Source organism: Rhodnius prolixus, unplaced genomic scaffold (genome assembly GCF_049639745.1).
Source record: "Rhodnius prolixus isolate KJV_2025 unplaced genomic scaffold, Rpr scaffold_56, whole genome shotgun sequence".
Classification (NCBI taxonomy): Eukaryota; Metazoa; Arthropoda; class Insecta; order Hemiptera; family Reduviidae; genus Rhodnius; species Rhodnius prolixus.
In genome coordinates this window covers 17,406-39,449 of record NW_027411601.1, presented here as the reverse complement: position 1 = coordinate 39,449, position 22,044 = coordinate 17,406, and the positions used below count along the sequence as shown (strand labels likewise).

General features: G+C 36.7%; 3 protein-coding genes across 3 annotated transcripts in view; 2 read left to right on the top strand and 1 right to left on the bottom strand.

Moving 5' to 3' along the window:
• Nucleotides 1-22,044, bottom strand: part of LOC141452112 (transmembrane protein 151B-like) — a 59,418-nt gene that overhangs the window by 23,178 nt on the left and 14,196 nt on the right. Inside the window, exon 3 of the mRNA XM_074123981.1 lies at nt 2,608-2,885. Within this exon, the coding sequence (XP_073980082.1) occupies nt 2,608-2,885 (278 nt within the window). The remainder of the gene's footprint in view (nt 1-2,607; nt 2,886-22,044) is intronic.
• LOC141452113 (uncharacterized) lies at nt 6,736-14,800 on the top strand. Its single transcript, XM_074123982.1, has 4 exons — nt 6,736-6,876; nt 7,786-8,377; nt 8,550-8,672; nt 13,425-14,800. The coding sequence occupies exons 2-4, from the start codon at nt 7,891-7,893 to the stop codon at nt 13,910-13,912; spliced, it is 1,098 nt and encodes a 365-aa protein (XP_073980083.1). The 5' UTR covers nt 6,736-6,876; nt 7,786-7,890; the 3' UTR covers nt 13,913-14,800.
• LOC141452111 (uncharacterized) lies at nt 14,800-21,866 on the top strand. Its single transcript, XM_074123980.1, has 6 exons — nt 14,800-15,178; nt 16,407-16,550; nt 17,217-19,381; nt 19,665-20,172; nt 21,069-21,356; nt 21,593-21,866. The coding sequence occupies exons 1-6, from the start codon at nt 14,800-14,802 to the stop codon at nt 21,727-21,729; spliced, it is 3,621 nt and encodes a 1,206-aa protein (XP_073980081.1). The 3' UTR covers nt 21,730-21,866.

Sequence of the window (22,044 nt, the reverse complement as noted above, 5' to 3'; positions counted from 1 at the left end):
GTGGCTTTGTGTGTAGGAGTTCGAATCCCGTGTACGAGGGTCGTTTGAAAAGTCCGTGCAAAGTCAGAGAGATAGCACTACTGGCGTGTATCGAGGATATGTTTAGTTAGTAGCATCTCTTGGAAGAACACACACCAAGTTTCATCCAGATCGGTCTATTTCTTTGTGTTTGGCATTCGTTTGAATCGAGGAAGTCGAGTGATTTTTCAAAAAAAAAAAAATGGACGAAAAAGAATTTCGTGTGTTGATTAAACACTACTTTATGAAAGGCAAAACGCCTCAGGAGACTAAAGAGAAGCTTGATAAACATTATGGTGACTCTGCACCTTCGATTAGAACAGTTTATTAGTAGTTTCAAAAATTTTCGGAGTGGCCATATGGGCACAAGTGACGCTGAACGTTCTGGACGCCCTGTTGAGGTTACTACTCCAGAAATCACATTGATAAAATCCATGATATGGTGATGGATGACAGAAGTGTGAAGGTGCGTGAGATTGCTAGTGCTGTGGGCATCTCGAATGAACGGGTACAATAATATTTTGCATCAACATTTGGACATGACAAAGCTATCCGCAAGATGGGTGCCGCGGATTGCTCACTCTTGGCCAAAAAACGAAATCGTGTGAAGTGTTGCAAGGACGGTTTGCAGCTGTTCCAGAAGAATCCGCAGGACTTTAAGCGTCGTTTCGTCACTGTGGATGAAACATGGATACATCACTACACTCCTGAGATCAAAGAACAATCTAAACAATGGGTTACCAAGGGGGGAATCTGCGCCAAAAAAGGCGAAGACTATTCCTTCGGCCGGAAAGATTATGGCGACTGTCTTTTGGGATTCACAAGGAATAATCCTCATCGACTATCTGGAAAAGGGTAAAACTATTACAGGTGCATATTATTCATCGTTACTGGACCGTTTGAAAACCGAGCTGCAAGAAAAACGCCCACGATTGGCCCACAAAAAAGTCCTTTTCCATCACGACAACGCACCAGCTCACACCTCAGCAGTTGTGGTCGCAAAATTAATGGAAATAGGGTTCCAACTCGTTTCACATCCCCCTATTCTCCAGACTTGGCTCCCTCGGACTACTATTTGTTCCCCAATATGAAGAAATGGCTGGCGGGAAAAAGATTTTATTCAAACGAGGAGGTGATTGCAGAAACGAATGGCTATTTTTCAGACTTGGACAAATCCTATTATTCGGAAGGGATTAACAAACTAGAGCAGCGTTGGACGAAGTGTATAAGCCTAAAAGGAGACTATGTTGAAAAATAAAAAAGGTTTACCCCAAAAAATTAAGTAGTTTTTATTTTTGCACGGACTTTTCAAACGACCCTCGTATGACTACTTTTTATTTGGTAAAAAAAAAATTGTTTATAGTGAAGTATGAGCTTCCGCGCCCTGTCCACGACACCTAATTAGTAGTTGGACGTTAGTCCCGCCTGAAAAAATAGGCGATTACTTTACTTTTAGTAGTTAGAGAAAATGGAGTCAGTGATCGCTACAGTTTGTGTTTCTGTTCTCAAAACCTTGTTTTTTCACCCCCCTCGATTTTAATTAATAAAAATATATTTTGACATTTCCCTACCATTATGTTGCTACAAGTCTGTTACCTACCATATTTTGCCTGTTCAGTGTATAAAATGGTGTTCGTCCTTTGGGGAATACATGTGTTTGACGAATGAAGCGGAAAACTTCCGCTGCCATTATGCTACACACTCGGCCGCACATCCAACTTTTAACACTTGAGCGGACATTGTCATCACCGGCAGTTTGCTGCGCCCTCTACCACCACCCACAGCAACTATGCTGGTTGCAATAACAACTACCTAAACTCAAATCTTTGCAGAGTAAAGGGTCCCCCTTGTTTATCATCCCAAACTGGGAAAATCATTAATTTATTGCAACAGTTTTCTTTTTTTTCCTCTTACTGGCTCATTGAACTGTTGCAAATTAGCAATTATTGGAATGTCTAAGGAGGGTTAACTGCGAAAACTGATATAAATTGGAGAAATGCATGCTTCTATGTTACGTATGGTGGTTATCCTGTAATGTTGTCAGTCCTGATGCAGTCCAAGTACCAGGTAGATGAGGGTGACTTCATTCCCAAGGATTTGCTATCGGAACAAATTTTCACAGCTTTAACGTCATCTGAATTCGAATTTTCTACTTTAAATAGTTGTCTGTACGTTTATTTGTCTACATGAACGTCCTAGCTCTAAAATCAAACTGGTCCTATGAGTAGCCTAGGACCTATTCCAGCCTTGGAACAGTAACAAGTAACTAACTTTATTATGATGTGCCCCAGTACTGTGAATTCGGCCATAACTTCAATTAAGGACGTGATAAAGTTTGCTTAGATTTCGAGTTAGAAGCAAATTTTTCAACAGGATTTACGTATACCATTGTACTGGATGATTTTTCACTTTATTTTTGTTAACGATTTCCTGTCAATTCTGAATGCACAATCCCGAAACATGCAGAACAAGCGCAGATTCCTATAGCTCCAAGGCTACACAGCATAACTCCCTGTGCTCAAAGTGGCTGGAAATAAAAAACAAACATACAGTCAACTCAGTAAAATACAGTCAACACAAACTACTGACCTTATAATGTAGATAGGCAGTATTATATTCTAGCACCAGTCTGAGCGGCCATGACAGTAGGCAAAACGAACACAACCAGAAAACCGTCTGGCCGGCATACCATGGAATCCGGTCTGGATCGGCCAACGCTATCACGTGTTCACGGAAACCAGCCACATTGGTTAAATCTAATCCTTCTCGCATTTCCATATAGTCATCGTAGCGTTCTTGTTCGGCGAAGAAACGTGCACGTTGCTCTTCGAATTCAGCAGCTGCTTCCACATTGGCGAATGCAAAACCTGTGAGTAAGAACGTAAATGCATTTTTTTAAATTTTTGTCTAGCTTAAAACCTGGGGACTAGGATCATTTAAAAGGCTTTAGAACACTTATAAGTGCCCTGAAGAATGTGATCTAGTCCCTAAGTTGAAAGTTTGGCGGAATAAAAAAAAAAATAAGTAAAAAATTATGACTGAAACTGGCAACAATCTTGCTTCCTTTTGGATTAATGACTCAAGTAACCCAAAAAAGGACGAACAGTCTCCTACAATAGATCTGTTGTCCTTGTATGGCGGATTTCCATTTTGAGTTTCTATGGAAAACTCATAAGTTTTGAGGTCCGCTGAAAAAATAATTTTACTTAAGTATAAGTGAATAAGGAAAAGATCATTGCATATAAAATCCACTTTTTCCGCATTTAGAAGTTTTCTTTCTGGAGAAAACTTTCAAGAAGGAAAACGCTGCACGATTACAATGCTTCCTCATATTGGGCAGAGGAGGAAGAAAAACAGGACATACACATTTGTAAAAATAAATTAGTAAGGAAAGTGGAGCATGATTAATCAATCATCATCAATCATTCAATGCTAACTTTTAAATAAAACAGAATTCATTAATACAATCTAAAGTTTAGATTCTAAACATATGGTGGAATTAATATACATTCACTAGTTTAGCAGGCAAAAATAAATCATGTAAATACAAAGTTAAAAAAAAAAAAACAAGGCATTTCATGGTCAAGTAACAAAATAAAAATAAAACCACAAAAAAAAAAGCAAAAACTCAAATTGCACAGGGGTTCAATACTAGCAGAACAATGTTTGAATTCGAAAGGCGTAGAATATTTCGAAAAGATGAACAATTATTCCTGCTAGAGGTTATCTTAGACAAGATAATTCCTGGAAATAGTAAGTTGTATTTACTTGCGATTTCTTTAACTGTAGTCTCAAGATACTAAGATTTTTGAGTCACTAAATACTTAAAACTAGACTGTCCCTACAGTAAACAAACAGTTGAATGTGTTTGACCATCTGGAGTGAAACCTCAAGCTTGTTTCCTTGCTACTGTGACCAGGTTTTGAAGCCAGGAATTTTAAAACGTTGAATTCTCAGTAGCATTACTGTTTACGGTTTATACGAGTATTTCCATTCCATCTAATAACAGTATAGTGTTGTTATGCTGCAACTAGTGAGTCTAATTCTAATAGTTCATTCTTATCTAGACCAGTTTCGAATTCTGCCGCAACGAAGATGCTTCTTTCTGTGCAACAAGGTACAACTAATTGTAGTTTGTTAAAAAAAAAAAAAAAATTGTCATTAAGTTATAACTCATTGTCGTTTCGTGTGTATTTTATTATTTTAAACGAACATTAAGACTAGGTTTCTGATGGTCTGCAACCAAGAGATTGTGATAATTTTTAAGTTATTTTCTGACATTTTATCTAGCCTTATTTCACTTTTCACTTTAACTGAGAGATTAAGTTCATTTTTTATTAAATATAAACGTGATTATCACTTTTATGTTAAGTTTTAAACTAGCGACAACTCCTTATTTACGCCAACGTTTCGACAAATTTATTATCTATTGAAACACAAGAATGGGAAAATATATCAATTGCAATTCCGTCAGAACATACGTGGTTGAGTTTAGTTGACTTGGTTGAGCTGCAGAAATAAAAAACGAGGAACCATAGAGTGGAGAACAGGTATACCTAAAAGGTTATTTGTAACCTCCAGGCCTTGAGCAAGACAAAAAATTTGTGGAAACGTTGACGTAAAGTCGAAGTTGTACATTTTTATTTTGACCGAATCCTCGATATTTCAATTCTAAACATTAATAGTTTACGGTCACTAAAGAGGTTAATACAAAATTCTTATGTTTATTGAATGATTACTTTTGACGTGTCCATATCTGAGGTTACTAGCGCCTGAAACTTTTTTCAGAACACTCTTAGACGGCAGTGTTCCTCTCGTTATAGACAAAACTGTCCACCCTGATCTGTAAGAAGCTTCTAGGAAGAGAAAAACCAAAGGGCCAGCAGCTGGATTCAAACCCGGTATCTTCGCGTTGGAATCCATTATAATCTAACCTCTCAGCTAATCTCTTCGCACACTTTTATTATTAATATTATTCTTATAATAAGGTTCATCAGTAAACAACCCTAATCTCTTTAATTTTTTTAAAAATACTAATTTCAGGCGAAATGGCATTTGATTTATTAAAAAATGAAGCATTCTTTTTGAAGATCAAGTATATGAACTTACCAACAGTCTATCTACGTGAAGATATATTAGACAGAAATGTTTGCTACAAAAATTGTGAAACAAAATGGATGGACGGAGATCAAATAACTTATTGTAAGTATATTGTGTGATGAAAGTGAGAGAGACTTATTTAAGAGTATTAGCTCCATTTAGGACCCGGGTTCGAACCCAGCTGCTGACTCCTTAGATTTTCTCTTTCTAGGAGCTTTTTACAGCTCACTGTCACAATGGGCAGTGTTGTTTTCTCAACGAGAGAACACTGACAGACCGGCAGTGCACTGAAAAATGCTCCGGGCGCCAATAGCTTCAGATGTTGACGCGCTTTAAATCATAAAAAAAAAACTCCACGGAGATGAGGGATGTTTGACACCGGGTAAGGATATCCTTGACTGACGGCTTCTCGCATTTCGCAGAATTTACCCAGAAAGCCTGGGCAGTTTCATTCTGAGATCGCTCCAATATCTCTGATAAAGGATAATAGCTTGCGAAATTGGGTCGAACAAATGATTTTATTTTGCTTGCAGATATAAATGCGAAAAGAGATGTTTTGCTGAGAGCGAAACTGCGAAACAAAGAATACTTGGACGAAGAAGAAGAGGATGGTTTGTTGTATTTGTCTTACGGCGGAAGATCCAGTAAGACCATTCTTTTTTCCTCCAGCTTGTCTTTTAATCTGTACAAGAACGTGTAAAGTAACAGTAAACTAATCTTGTTTCGGAAACAAAGGAGACGGTGGGAATATTTATCCTCTCCCATTACCTAGGATTAGGATATTATTAAGTTAATCCTCCTTAGAGAAAATTAATCCTAAAAACTTTTTCAAGGATTCGCCACAAATCTCTCCATCAAGGTCTTTTAAACTGACAGAATTAGATGATGGGGAATTGTAAAGGTGGTGAAGGTAAGGGCAATCCAGGAGATGTAGACAAAGGCTAGCCAAATCTCTCAAAATCTATTTAGAATTGGAGGTGGATAGATACACCTTCTATAAAAGCGATGTATTGGCACCAACGGTGGCTAAATCTGACTATCGGCTCCTGACTCTGCCCGAAGCTTACTTAGGGAGCCTGGTCGTCTTAATTTTTGAGGAAACCAAAGGAGGCTATTTTCCAAAGGAGTGCTCCTACCGCCAGTTTCTTGCTTTTCCTCTGGGGATCCCCAGGATAGCCTGACCTCTTTAGGCTCTTTCTAGTCACCAGCCTTGAGTGGTTTTCAGGGTGATGTAGGGTATTCATGCAGGGTGTTGGTCTTGCGAGTACGCTCTCGTTAAAAATTGATAAAGCGAAAGGCACAGCTTCTTTGTTCCTGAACCCCCCTCATCTTGTATTGTAGATCATCTACTGATGGATAAGTGAATCTATAAATTCCCAACTTCTTTAACTTTACTGCTTATACTGCATCCATTTTTCTTTTCTAGGAGCAAGTTGTTTATTCCAATGCAGTCCATCAGAAGTCATCAACAGCATCAAATATGAGCATCTGACATTCGAACTCTACCGTGAAAAACGCATTGACGATTCACTAACAAGCGCTCCATTGCCGGAACTGTACGGCACCACTCAGGCTACTCTTGACTCTAATTTCCTGGAAATGGTTAAACTGTGTGATATTGGTAAAACTAACGTGCCAGTAGTCGCAGAATTGCATGCAACTAAAGTGATAAGGATGCCGAATATTTCAAATTCAATAACACTAGCGTTTACGGTGAAATTGACAGCGTTTGGAAAAACTGTGTTATGTATGCCAAAGGTAATTATGTTTGGTTACATTTCCTTTAACTAGAAGAGTAAGATAAGCGATCATTTCAAATGTTCAATTCCCAGTTTCTCACCCGGGAAATGTCAATTTTGGGATTTCATGAGCCCCTAATAAGTGGTTTTTAGAAAATTATCTGTGTGGGTGTGTGTTTGTGTGTGAAAAATATCTCAAAAAATAAAAATGGAAGGAAGCGGAAACTATAACTGGGGACTTTGTGACATAGCAACAAAAATCAATTGTAAGTAGTTTTAGTGCCTATAGAATTGGATTGGTCACTTTTTTTTTTTGAGATGTTTCGGAAATGGCTCCAACTATTTTCTGTGAGCTTTTCACAATTTTATTATCATTATTTCCATTTTACTCTTTCTCAAATGTCGTCTTTTTTTTCTAAGCGGAAATGCCAAACAGATGTGCGAAACGTCATAACCAAGGCGGCTAGGAAAACGCCATATACGGCGCTATAACGGAAGATCATCTCATTCTGTATCCTCCATTAACATAAAAGAAAAAATATATTATGCTATCTTTGCATGCTAATAGGAGAAAATGAAATCGTGAAAAAGTTTTGCCTTTTGAGGTTCAACTACTCCGAAAAATTGAACAAAATTTTGCGCAATCGCAAGTGACATTTCTAACTAAAATGTGCAAACCTGCAATTCTACTTTTCCGTCTAGTTTAAAAGTTTCGCCAAAAGACGCCATCAAATGGCTTACTTCCACTAAAGAGAAAATAATGAGTTAACTCCCACAAATATTTGTAAATACGTAATCTGCGCAATTTCATGCGCAATAAATTTATTATGGCTATTTAATAAGGATTCTGAAAAATTCAATTCTAGGGGGGGAAAAAGCATATGTTTATTTTTATTTATTTATTTTTTTAAACATATTTTTATCCAAGACATCAATCAGAAAGTCAAGTTCGTTAAAATTTACACGTACAAGAACTAATAAAAATTTTACAAGAAAGACAAAGAATTAAGAAAAAATAAAATAAAATTGCACAATGTATGAAGTCGAAGAATGTAAACCGAATCTAACCGAAACTATGAAGAAAATCTGCGAACAGAATATTGAAGATCCGGATGATTTTAACGTGATATTTGCTTCTAAGAAACAGGATGCAGCGGATAAAGCCAAAAAAGCGCACGCAAAGCCACCAGAATTGGAATATGAATGTAGTCATTACTATATTTTACAGATTTTTGTAGAAAAACTCAAACTGATACCTGAACCACAGGAAACTGATGATGAATTTGAATTTTTAGAAGAGGAAGTTAAAAAGAGAATATTGGATGAACAAGAGAGAAAAAAGAAAATTATAGGAAAAGTAGTGTCAAAAATAAAATTTTTAGATTTTCCAACAATGGAAATTGAACAGGATGAATACAAAGAGCCGGACATGACTAAAAAGAAGAAAGTGTACAAAGAATGGGCACGAAACGAAGATGAAGATGAAGATGACGAAAAGAATTGGATGAACGAACTAAAAGGTGGGAAGATTATTCTTATAAATTTATTAACTCTGGTCTTTGGACATTCAGTTCCTATTTTGAAGGGATATACAGCAATCCTCTATATCTAATTAGAAGTTACTATTGTTTGCTTCAAATACTTTTCAAATTGACGTCTAAAAATCCAATTACTGATTTTTACTGTTTGCAGAGAAAATGAAACTGATAGAAGCGGAAGAAAAGGAGAAAGAGGAAGCGAAGAATCGGCCTCCAGATCCGGCGATCCGGGAAAAGGAGTTGTTGCAGGAGAAAATCAGAGACGCTGAACTTATAGGTTTTCATTATATATGTATTTATACTTTATTTATACACTATAATATTACAATGAAGAAAAAGACGTCTTCATTTTGGAAACAGTAGATTCGATAATCATGCGTAAATAACTTGGAAATTCAAAATAAAAAAAATTTGCTTTGAGCGGTTAAAAGGCTAGACCCGCAAAGCTAAGATGTATTGTTGGTTTAGTAGGTTCGATTCCCCCGGTCTAGATCTTGGATTTTATTTAATGGTTAATATGAGAAATTTATAGTAAAGTATGTTAGGCGGTTAGAGGCTAGACCCGCAAAGCTAAGATGTATTGTTGGTTTAGTAGGTTCGATTCCCCCGGTCTAGATCTTGGATTTTATTTAATGGTTAATATGAGAAATTTATAGTAAAGTATGGGCTAATCTTTACAATAGCTCCCCAGAGGCGTGGCCTGTTTTTTTTAGGGTGTGGGTAGTGCAGAGCACCTACCGGGGAAAATAAAAAATACTTCCCGTCAATGTGCGGATGGTGCGAATTTCGTAGCGCTTATGTTTAGCGCGCATGCGCAGTACACATACTGCATAGCAACTGCTTCCTGATTAATGTATTAATAGTTCCCGCGAGTGTTCTGTATGTGACCGGAGGTGCCGTTTTTTTGTAACTTATGAGTATGAGCGTTTTAAATTTGCGGGTTTTTTTAAATTAAAGCATGATTGTAGTGTGAGTAATAAGTATACCCTCCTCAGGAAAAGGACTCCACAGAATAAGGTAGTTTCTTTTGTGTTGTTCTGTGTAATTATTGTAATGAATGTTGTGACAAAAATTAAAAAATTGAGGGTGATTAGGTAGGTTAGGAGGGGGTATGGGGGGAAGAAAAAATCAGGGGGTGTGGGGGGCGAAGCCCCCCATTAAGAAATAAATAAAGAATTCGAAGTTATTCTGATTCGGTGCTACCATATAACCCGCTAGATTTAAGTGTGAATATAAAATAAATAACTAGTTTTATATTTATATTTGAATATGGCGGGTTCTATAGTAACAGCGAATCAGAATCACTTCGAATTAGGCCACGCCTCTGGGGAGCTATTGTAAAGATTTACCAAAGTATGTTAGGCGGTTATAGACTAGACCCGCAAAGCTAAGATGTATTGTTGGTTTAGTAGGTTCGATTCCCCCGGTCTAGATCTTGGATTTTATTAATTGGTTAATATGAGAAATTTATAGTAAAGTATGTTAGGCGGTTATAGACTAGACCCGCAAAGCTAAGATGTATTGTTGGTTTAGTAGGTTCGATTCCCCCGGTCTAGATCTTGGATTTTATTTAATGGTTAATATGAGAAATTTATAGTAAAGTATGTTAGGCGGTTATAGGCTAGACCCGCAATGCTAAGATGTATTGTTGGTTTAGTAGGTTCGATTCCCCCGGTCTAGATCTTGGATTTTATTTAATGGTTAATATGAGAAATTTATAGTAAAGTATGTTAGGCGGTTATAGACTAGACCCGCAAAGCTAAGATGTATTGTTGGTTAGTGGGTTCGATTCCCCTGGTCTAGGGCCTTGGATTTTATTTAATGGTTAATATGAGAAATTTACAGTAAAGTATGTTAGGTGGTTATAGGCTAGACCCGCAAAGCTAAGATGTATTGTTGGTTTAGTAGGTTCGATTCCCCCGGTCTAGATCTTGGATTTTATTTAATGGTTAATATGAGAAATTTATAGTAAAGTATGTTAGGCGGTTATAGACTAGACCCGCAAAGCTAAGATGTATTGTTGGTTAGTGGGTTCGATTCCCCTGGTCTAGGGCCTTGGATTTTATTTAATGGTTAATATGAGAAATTTACAGTAAAGTAACTTAGGCGGTTATAGGCTAGACCCGCAAAGCTAAGATGTATTGTTGGTTTAGTAGGTTCGATTCCCCCGGTCTAGATCTTGGATTTTATTTAATGGTTAATATGAGAAATTTATAGTAAAGTATGTTAGGCGGTTATAGACTAGACCCGCAAAGCTAAGATGTATTGTTGGTTTAGTAGGTTCGATTCCCCCGGTCTAGATCTTGGATTTTATTTAATGGTTAATATGAGAAATTTATAGTAAAGTATGTTAGGCGGTTATAGGCTAGACCCGCAATGCTAAGATGTATTGTTGGTTTAGTAGGTTCGATTCCCCCGGTCTAGATCTTGGATTTTATTTAATGGTTAATATGAGAAATTTATAGTAAAGTATGTTAGGCGGTTATAGACTAGACCCGCAAAGCTAAGATGTATTGTTGGTTAGTGGGTTCGATTCCCCTGGTCTAGGGCCTTGGATTTTATTTAATGGTTAATATGAGAAATTTACAGTAAAGTATGTTAGGTGGTTATAGGCTAGACCCGCAAAGCTAAGATGTATTGTTGGTTCAGTAGGTTCGATTCCCCCGGTCTAGATCTTGGATTTTATTTAATGGTTAATATGAGAAATTTATAGTAAAGTATGTTAGGCGGTTATAGACTAGACCCGCAAAGCTAAGATGTATTGTTGGTTAGTGGGTTCCATTCCCCTGGTCTAGGGCCTTGGATTTTATTTAATGGTTAATATGAGAAATTTACAGTAAAGTAAGTTAGGCGGTTATAGGCTAGACCCGCAAAGCTAAGATGTATTGTTGGTTTAGTAGGTTCGATTTCCCCGGTCTAGATCTTGGATTTTATTTAATGGTTAATATGAGAAATTTATAGTAAAGTATGTTAGGCGGTTATAGACTAGACCCGCAAAGCTAAGATGTATTGTTGGTTAGTGGGTTCGATTCCCCTGGTCTAGGGCCTTGGATTTTATTTAATGGTTAATATGAGAAATTTATAGTAAAGTATGTTAGGCGGTTATAGACTAGACCCGCAAAGCTAAGATGTATTGTTGGTTTAGTGGGTTCGATTCCCCTGGTCTAGGCCTTGGATTTTATTTAATAGTTAATATGAGAAATTTACAGTAAAGTAAGTAAGGCGGTTATAGGCTAGACCCGCAAAGCTAAGATGTATTGTTGGTTTAGTAGGTTCGATTCCCCCGGTCTAGATCTTGGATTTTATTTAATGGTTAATATGAGAAATTTATAGTAAAGTATGTTAGGCGGTTATAGGCTAGACCCGCAAAGCTAAGATGTATTGTTGGTTTAGTAGGTTCGATTCCCCCGGTCTAGATCTTGGATTTTATTTAATGGTTAATATGAGAAATTTATAGTAAAGTATGTTAGGCGGTTATAGACTAGACCCGCAAAGCTAAGATGTATTGTTGGTTAGTGGGTTCGATTCCCCTGGTCTAGGGCCTTGGATTTTATTTAATGGTTAATATGAGAAATTTACAGTAAAGTAAGTTAGGCGGTTATAGGCTAGACCCGCAAAGCTAAGATGTATTGTTGGTTTAGTAGGTTCGATTCCCCCGGTCTAGGCCTTGGATTTTATTTAATGGTTAATAAAAGAATTTAAAAAAAGTAAAGTAAGTTAGGCGGTTATAGGCTAGACCCGCAAAGCTAAGATGTATTGTTGGTTTAGTAGGTTCGATTCCCGGTCTAGGCCTTGGATTTTATTTAATGGTTAATAAAAGAATTTAAAAAAAGTAAAGTAAGTTAGGCGGTTATAGGCTAGACCCGCAAAGCTAAGATGTATTGTTGGTTTAGTAGGTTCGATTCCCGGTCTAGACCTTGGATTTTATTTAATGGTTAATAAAAGAATTTAAAAAAAGTAAAGTAAGTTAGGCGGTTATAGGCTAGAGCCGTAAAGCTGAGATGTATTGCTGGTTTAGTGGGTTCGATTCTCCTGGTCTAGGCCTTGGATTTTATTTAATGGTTAATATGAGGAATTTATAGTAAAGTATGTTAGGCGGTTAGAGGTTAGACCCGCAAAGCTAAGATGTATTGTTGGTTTAGTGGGTTCGATTCCCGGTCTAGGCCTTGGATTTTATTTAATGGTTAATAAAAGAATTTAAAAAAAGTAAAGTAAGTTAGGCGGTTATAGGCTAGAGCCGTAAAGCTGAGATGTATTGCTGGTTTAGTGGGTTCGATTCTCCTGGTCTAGGCCTTGGATTTTATTTAATGGTTAATATGAGGAATTTATAGTAAAGTATGTTAGGCGGTTATAGGCTAGACCCGCAAAGCTAAGATGTATTGTTGGTTTAGTAGGTTCGATTCCCGGTCTAGGCCTTGGATTTTATTTAATGGTTAATAAAAGAATTTAAAAAAAGTAAAGTAAGTTAGGCGGTTATAGGCTAGACCCGCAAAGCTAAGATGTATTGTTGGTTTAGTAGGTTCGATTCCCGGTCTAGGCCTTGGATTTTATTTAATGGTTAATAAAAGAATTTAAAAAAAGTAAAGTAAGTTAGGCGGTTATAGGCTAGACCCGTAAAGCTGAGATGTATTGCTGGTTTAGTGGGTTCGATTCTCCTGGTCTAGGCCTTGGATTTTATTTAATGGTTAATATGAGGAATTTATAGTAAAGTATGTTAGGCGGTTATAGGCTAGACCCGCAAAGCTAAGATGTATTGTTGGTTTAGTGGGTTCGATTCCCCAGGTCTAGGTCTTGGATTTTATTTAATGGTTAATATGAGAAATTTATAGTAAAGTATGTTAGGCGGTTATAGGCTAGACCCGCAAAGCTAAGATGTATTGTTGGTTTAGTGGGTTCGATTCCCCTGGTCTAGGCTTTGGATTTTATTTAATAGTTACTAGAAGATTAAACTGAAGTAAAAATTTGTTCAACAATTAATGCAGGAGATCAATTTGTTTGATTGAAGCCATAATCTTAATTTTCTTTCTAGGCGTGGGCTGTTACTTTTCAATGATACCAGTGGAGCTTTCAAACGCCATCAAAAGCCATCCGATGGAGATCCGTGTCTATCTACCGGGTGATGCACAAAACAAGAAATCCAAATTTGTTGGTCAAGCCAGAATCACTATAGACCATACAATTTTGGATGCGATCGCTCGTGCCTGTTGTCCAATCATACAAGTGCCGGTGATCGGCACAATGAAAAAAGAAGTTGACATCTATTCAGAATTGGAACGTCGTAATTCAGCTTTAATGTCATTATTGATGAGAATAGTTTGTATGGGCTGTACTCCGTTGCCGCTGACTCGTCCTATACCCATGCCGGTCGTCAAGAAACCCAATGAAATGGAAATTTTGTTAGAAAATTTGAAAGCTTTAGGTCCGGAAGGATTGGCCAAGACTTGTCCATTGCTGAAAGAGCACAGAGTGCCGAAAAGAAATGACTTGGAAATTGGATCAGAACATAAATCAACATGACTGATTATATATTTGTAATATTTATCAACCACAATAAAACATCCTTGTGCAATTAAACTTGACGTAGCTCTTTTGCTTTTTCTCTCACTTCTGGTGATAAAAACTTACCGTGATCGTGCCAGATTTGAGATATCGAGATTTCGCAGTAAACTTTCAAGATCTGAATATCACGGAAGTTTCAAGTTCCAGATATTTCATTCAGTATGCTTCTTAGGGGGACCAAACATTTTATGTTCATTACTAAGATTACTAAATAGTGGTTGGTCTACAACAACTTTAATTCGAAATATATATCTTGAATAATGGAGATTTTGGGGGGGGCGTGTGAAGATTAAATTAATTACATAAACTGCGCCTGAGCGGAAGTCACGCGTATATTCTTGGCAAAAGATATTTTCTTTTTTTCCGGATTACCTGAACACTTAAGTAGACACCTTAGTCTCGGAAAAGTGAACTTCCAAAATTTCCACTCTCCAATACTTGCTGATCCCAGAGGTAATGAGAAAAACGATAGGTAATAAACAGGATTTCCAATATCCTTTTACTTAGGAGCAGTCCTGTTTAGACAATATTTAGTAAAACTGTTAAGTTTAAAAGTAATTATACATATGTTTTTTCCACATGATGTGATATGTATTTGAATTGGATTGTAAATATGGCTACATTTCTATTGGATCATATGTATGCAAAAATATTTTGGGTTTCTTAAAATATTGCCTTGGTTACTTTTGTTACAAGCAATGCAATGATATAATTCAGGGTTTTATTATTATTTTTTCATTAAATCAAAATTTTCTATTACAAAATTTTAATTTGTATTTTTTGCAAAAAAAGTGTAAAAGAATGATCTAAAAAATTAAAAAAAAAAAAAAACAAACAAACACAAAATGGCAGCGACAGATCGGGCGATGGCCCAAGATGAGCCCTACATTGAAGATGTCTGTGAACAGTTATTCTTACTAGAAGTGCTGGTGGACAAGATAGACATAAAAACAGAAGGTTTATTAGGTAGTATTGAGAAAAAAGAGGAAGTGGTAATCGAGGAGGAGGAAGAAGAAGAGGAGGAGGAAGAGGATGACGACGATGAGGCCGCCTGGAGAAGAAGGGAAGAGAAACGACGTAGAAAACGAAAGAAGAAAACTACTAGACCGATAAAGGTGAAGGTAAAGTTCTTTGATTTTCCGACCATTGAAATAGAAGAATGGGATTTCACGGAAGCTAAAGAGGAAAGAGCCATGCAAATGGATGCGCTAAAGGAAGACGCAGGTAAAGAATTGTTGTACAAAACTTTGAAATCTAAATTTATTGACCAAACAGGAAGTCATTGTAAACCGGAACGAACTAGACAAAATTAATAGTTTTAAATGACTTATTTATAGGGATTATATTTAGGGTACAATTTTGAACTATGTGCACTATAACTGTTAATATCTCCTGAACTAACCCATCGTTTCAGTTCATAATTTACTCATATGTAGGGAGTAATATAGTCTATTATGTGGACCGTTTAGTTTGAAAGTGGTGTAAGTCCATTTTCTGTTATTTCGAGAAAATTAAAGGTTAACATATCTGTTAATTATAAAATTTAGACAAATTATATGAAGTCTGGCTATGTTACTATGTTCTATAGTAACAGCGAATCAGAATCACTTCGAATTAGGCCACGCCTCTGGGGAGCTATTGTAAAGATTTACCTTCTACTGTTTTATCAATATGTAATTTGGTTATATAAATTTGTTTTAGGAGTATTTTACCAAACTGATGTAAGTATACTTACGGGCTGCAAATGGACTTACACCACTTTCAAAATTAGACAATTGTAAAAATCGTTTAATTTCAATTTTGAAAAATCAAATAATATATATTTTCATATAATAATATACTAATATATAATAATATTTCATGTTAATAAATAATAATATATTTCATATTAATCCAATTTTGTTTACAAATAATAATGACACGATATAAAATGGAAGTAATATTTTTAATTTTAGACGCTGATTACATTGTTAAAATTACAAGATATCGATAGTATTTAATATAAAATAAAATGTAAAATAGCAGGCTACTGATCGTCAACCATCTGCTAAGCCGCCTACCTCTGTCAATTGGACTTACACCACTTTCATAATCGATGATTATGCAATTTCATTTACCGACCAATTTTAAATTCTACAAAACATGGGAATTTTTTAAGAAATTAAACACGGACTAGTTATACATAAAAAATTTACATAAAATTAAGCATGAATTACGTGTTTTCAAAAATGGACTTAAACCATTTTCAAATTAAACGGTCCATGTAATACTCATAATAATGGACTTTGAGCTTTAAATTTTGGGCAAGTTTCAAAACTGCGAAGATGACTTTTAGCATTTCTTTCTTATTTTTTGGTTTTGTTGCAAATTCAAATGTATGTTGATCAAAAGAAATGTAAATATTGACTTTTATCAATAATAGCGATAACTATCATTTCTTTTTTTTTTTTAGACATGGATTCAGAAGAGGAAGAACTACGAGCTGATGAAGAAGATTTGACGGTTGAAGAATATCGCGAAAGGAGAGCAAGACGAAGAATGGAGTTGGCTGAAGAACTGGCAGAATCAATGCCACCTGGAGATAAATTCTGCAGTGGTCAGTAAAAGATCAGATTTTCTAATCAGTTTTAGATTAACAATGGAGATGGAAACACAAAGGAAAAGCGGGGAAAATGATTTATTTTGCCAAATGAAAATTTAATAGTTTTAACCTCGTAAACAAACTACATTTGAAAATATTAGCTGGACGTTAAGATCTGTCTGTAAGTTTGGAGGGTAATTTACATTATTACTTTTTTTTTTTTACATTATTGATTTGGGAAAAAAGTTAATAACAGCACGGGTTATTGATGGAAAAATGTTTAGAACAACTGCGCAGATTCGAGGCTATTTAATTAGGTGCTTTGCTACCATAAAAGTCCGTAAGTCTGTCTGTTCCATTAGTTGGTCTTAGTTCATTGTGACTGGTCCAGTTTGTGGTATCTGTTGATCGTTATTGATTGAAAGTATTAAATGAATTTATTTTTCCCCGTTAAATGCTTTTTCAGCCTGATCTTTGGTGGTGAGGTGTTTCTTTCAGTCATTTAAGGTAAATAAAGTCGAAATCTACTTTAGTCATTTAAGTCAATTATTATTATTTTTTTCAACTTAATTACTACTTAATTCCTATTCTATTAACCCGATTTTGTATGACCATTTTTTTTACTATAAAATTTTTCTATGTTCCCTGAATAATTAAATACGGCGCCTGTCTGTGTTGCAGGAAAATCGTGCCTGTTCCCAATGATACCTCTGGACTTGGTGAAGGCAATCAAGAAATCGCCATTAAATGTCCAAGTGCACAGAGCCGGCGATGCTGAACAAGGTCCAAGATTGATTGGACGTACCAGTATCGATTTGGGTGATAATTTCATTGAAGCGATCATTTTAGCCTCATCACCTTCCGTTTTACCTGTTTCCGCTTTCATTGACGGACCATATCCATTGAAGAATGTTTTCGGCGAGATAACTGCCACAGTATATCTGTACGTGAGGATCTCTTGTTTTGGTAATAGTATATTTACACAGTTTAAACTGAAAGAAGGTGAAAAAGATTATCTGTTCAAGATGACTGGAAGGAAAATGGATGCTGCCGAACGGGCCACTGAGCGTTTAAAATGTGGCAAAAAATCTGAAGAATATCTGCCCAAACTGTCGCCAATTTTCACCAAAGTAGAAGACTTTACTGTGGGCGCTAAAGCACCAGTTTTGCTGAGTGTAGAACCAAAACTTAAAGTACCAATCAGTTGGCATAAAAGTGGTACTAAGGCGCCGGCAATTAAAATATGTGCACCAGAAAAGATGTACCAAAAACCTCCAACAAGACCAAAATATCGGAAAACTTTTACCATCGAGCAACAAATATTACAACGAGTAATACCAGGTTTTGGTAGGCAAGCAGGAGATCCGGATTTCATTAAAAATAATCCAACTTTGCCAAGATATTGTGAGTTGAAGAAAAACGAGGCCGATATTGGCGATGGTAGTACAAAACCAACAGGTGAAATTCAAGAGGATTCTGTAAAGATTGAGGAATCTAGTAGTGAGACTCCGGGTGCTAAATTTCCTTGTCAATACGGTACATCTTGGAAACCTGTATCATTTCCCTTGCCTAGAGAAGAGTTGTATCCAAAACTGAAGACATTATTTCGAACCCCACCAACTCCTATGCAATCCCTAGCTGATGATGAGTCTATTCTACAAGATGATGATATCTATTCAGTACAGAACCATGAACAACAAATGGAGTTAAGTGGTGGGAAACCAGAGGTCTATCTAAAGTGCACCTGCATGAAAATTTCGCGAAGTTTAAATCAGTCACATGTTGGCTGCGAGTGCGCTAATACAATTAAATCGAAATACTTGGAACCACCAGAAGAAGCAAAGAGAGGCTACGATGTGCCCAATGTTCGTCTGGAAGAATATAAACCTGTTGAAGATAAGGTCAGAGTTACCGACTGTCTTGAAAAGAAATTTCCAATTCCGCCAGAAGATAGTGATAAAATGATATTTATGCTCAAAGTGGATGATAATCATTTTGAGGACACAGAAAAGCGAAGGAGAAAGGGAAAACAAAAGGTCTATAAGGTGACCATTAAAGGCGATTGTTTTGGCGAATGTTTCGGCGATTGCTTCGATAAGAACTGGACAAATTTAACTTTTTGTAAACAAATACAAAAAATAGCGCAAAAGAATTTGGATAAACTAAAACCGGAAGACAAGAAGAAGATAGATTTGAAAGAAATTAAAGTAAAGGAAATTCATGAAAAGACTGGATGTACCAATGTAGATTGTAAATGTTCATGTAAAACAGGAAGGACGAAAGTAAGCAGGGAGGAGAAAGGTAAAGAAGGGGTAGGCAAAAGAGGAAATTCTGATGAAGAACGAGATAAGAGAGGCGAGACAAACGAAGAGAAATCTAGAAGCAAAACTGAACGAGAAGGGCGAAAAGCCAAAGCTAACGAGAAGTTGATCACGAAAGAAGTGGCTGAAGAGAAACCTGCGAAGGAGGCTATCAAATCTAAAGGCGTTGCTGGGAAGCCAGGAAAGGATTCAAAAAGCAACGTTGATCAAACGCCTGCTCATGCATCACTTGCCAAGCGTTCCCTTGGGAAAAAGGAGAAAAAGAGAAAAGAGAAGAGCGCGGATAAAGAGAAATCAGCAACTCTTGACGACTTCAAAGATATTCTTTCAGCCCGTGGCAAACTGTTAGATACAGCCTCGGATGGTAAACAGCCAAATTTGAAAGAAAAATGCAAAAAAGGTATTAAATACATTTTCACGTCAGGCAAGTATCCAGGAATACTGGTGGGACATCAAACTTGCATACCAAGCGTGCAATTAACTACTGGCGGCATACAAGAGCGATGCAAAGGTCTTTACCATGAGGTAGAACTGCTCAGCTTGTATTATTATTGTTAAGGCCCGACAACCCATCTAAGGTTATTTGGCGTCCCGGAGCTTTTTCCAGTGCACTGCTGGACTCTGGATAGTGTTCATTCGATACACTGCCCATCACCCGGACAGTATGCTGTAAGAAGCTCCTAGAGCCAGCAGCTGGATTCGAACCCTGGGATCTCCATGCTGGAATCCAGTATTCGCTGGACCACTTAGCTAATCCCCTCCCTATTTTATTATTATTCATAGAGTGAAAAATGGTTTCATTGATCAGTTTCAGATTGAAGAAGGTGCTAAAAAAGAAATTGAAACGAGAAAGAAAAATAATCATTTGAAAGAACTTAAAAAAGATACGAGTAAGCTGCGCAAGAAAGCGCAAGTAAAGAATGAAAGCGATGAACTGGACAAGATGGCGAAGAATTACATTAAACTTGCCTCCAATGAGGCACAAGTTACGCCAACATTACACATTCATAAAACTAAAGGCAAATACAGTATAGTTATGCTAACCAATGATCCGTTACGTGAAGGTATCCAGAAAGATGAACGAGTAATGTTCACCGTTGATACAAAACATCCAGACGGATACGGCAGTTCAGAAGAAGAATCTAGTATGGCTGATACGAGTACAGTGTCGGATGATTCAATGTTGATTGAATATACGAGCCCTTTGGGCATACATAGATTGAACGGTCCACGAATACAACATTCTTTGGCAACGCAAACCGATACTAAAAAGAAATTCAAGAAATTGGATTTAAGTGACCCTATGCTCACATTGGGTATGTTGTTCAGAGAATATATATAGTAATAGTTCTTGCTTAAGGGGAAGTACAATGAGGCTAGATTTTTTTGGAATTGAGTTTTGACTTGGAAAATACAGGTTTTGAGCTAAATTGGTGCGGAAAAATTGGCCTCTTTGAGTAGCAGTATGGACAATGAAGAGCCTTTGGGTTGGAAGTTACTTAGGGTAATGGAATATCCGCTCTTTCGGTACCTGTGGTGCCACGTGGAGATATCAGGGAGTTTTCTAGTCTGGCCTTCCTCTAATTGGGTTCTTGGATAAAAGTTCTGCATCCGGTTTGGGGATTCTATTAACCACTGCTGCTACTCCACCTTTGGGCCTAGCAACTTATGATCTGGACAACAAGCTAGCACCAGCCAGCTTTTTAAAAGTCCATCCCATTATAATTTCCAGAATGCTGAAAACTGTATTAAGTTTAATCGATCCAAAACGACTTAATCCGATCTCTTAGGTCTTTTTGTATGGCACCATATCTCAGAAAACATCTCTCAAGTTCATCCAGTACACATTGGGTAGCGACGTCAAACCACTTATATCTTATCCCCTCTTACTAGGTATGAGTAATATTATGAAAATACCCGTTTTTATATATTCTATTGTTATGAACTCTAGATAGTGGAAAGAAAGATGAAAAATCGCAAGTAGTGCAAACTTAATATTTCGATTGGGCACGCCACTGAACCCGAGTTTGCAGCCAAAATCTCCAAACCGAAGTTTTAGAAATTCAAGTTATCGGATTCATTCTAATCCCTCTAATAATCAGAAGTATGGAGTTAATCCCATTGAATTGATTTCCGTCACTGAAAGATTCTTTCATTCTTAACTTTTGTTTGTGTTTTGTGTTTGAGTGTTTGTTTTGTTTCCATTCTATAGAAACATCAACAAGCCTACAATCCGAAGAAGATAATGGAGAATCTTCTGCAGAAGAACAAGCTTTCGACAGATCAAGAACGGACATAGCTTCAACACCTAAAGAAGACCTACCGCCTGGTGCAAAGACGCTTCAGCCATCATCTACCATTTCACCACAATCATTGGACGCATTTAATATGCAAGTTGCAAAACAGAAGGCTTCAGCCACACCAGGGCCGTCTTCGCCAATAGCAGCATCTGCTGCAGCGCCGCTGCAAAAGAAATTCTTACCAGCAGATAAGAAACACAGTAAGTGTAAAGATTTTTTGTTTTTGTTTTTATAAAGAATAGAAGTGACCGCTATCTCTTCAGCGCCTAAAAATGGAACTTAGGCACCTAGTTCAATCGTCTGCATCTATCGATTCAATCGTCGGCTATCGTTTAGCTATTACTGTTTTGTAAGGAACTTATTTCTAGTCTAGTTTTTGCCTAATAATGAGTCAATTGTAAAAAAATAAACAAATATTCTTAAAAATTAATTACAGTACTTATCATGGAACCGAAACCAGAAGAAGAAGCGATTAAATTTCATCCTCCTCCGATGACTGCTCAACCCCAAGCTGCAATCTTGAAACTATCCAAATTTCATCGTTACGGTTACACTTCATTTCAAGAAGATTGATCTATTACACACTTTGCTACTTTGCGACGAAGTCCCCCACAAAAAAAAAAAAAAAAGTACCAAGCTCAGTGGAAGATGAAGTAAGTCTTTTGTTATCTGTTAAATGTGCTCTGGACAATAAAATAACTGTTCTGAAACTGGTGTTAATTTGATTCTAGTTTTTAGATTTAGATAATTTTTGAATGTTTTAATGGATGGAGGATTTTTATTGTTTCAAAATCTCAGCTGTCAATAATTAGTGATTATCCAAAATTTAAGGATTACCTTTCATAATTTGTCTTGAAAATTATGGAAAACTCCTGGAAAATGGTATTT

What these genes read in the sequence shown, in the direction of transcription:
- LOC141452113 (XM_074123982.1), top strand. Translation starts at nt 7,891, where the DNA reads ATGTATGAAGTCGAAGAATGTAAACCGAATCTAACCGAAACTATGAAG. An exon ending in TTGGATGAACGAACTAAAAG is followed by an intron (nt 8,378 to 8,549) that starts GTGGGAAGATTA and finishes TACTGTTTGCAG; the next exon opens with AGAAAATGAAACTGATAGAA. An exon ending in CAGAGACGCTGAACTTATAG is followed by an intron (nt 8,673 to 13,424) that starts GTTTTCATTATA and finishes TTTTCTTTCTAG; the next exon opens with GCGTGGGCTGTTACTTTTCA.
- LOC141452111 (XM_074123980.1), top strand. Translation starts at nt 14,800, where the DNA reads ATGGCAGCGACAGATCGGGCGATGGCCCAAGATGAGCCCTACATTGAA. An exon ending in TGACCCTATGCTCACATTGG is followed by an intron (nt 20,173 to 21,068) that starts GTATGTTGTTCA and finishes TCCATTCTATAG; the next exon opens with AAACATCAACAAGCCTACAA. An exon ending in ACCAGCAGATAAGAAACACA is followed by an intron (nt 21,357 to 21,592) that starts GTAAGTGTAAAG and finishes AATTAATTACAG; the next exon opens with TACTTATCATGGAACCGAAA.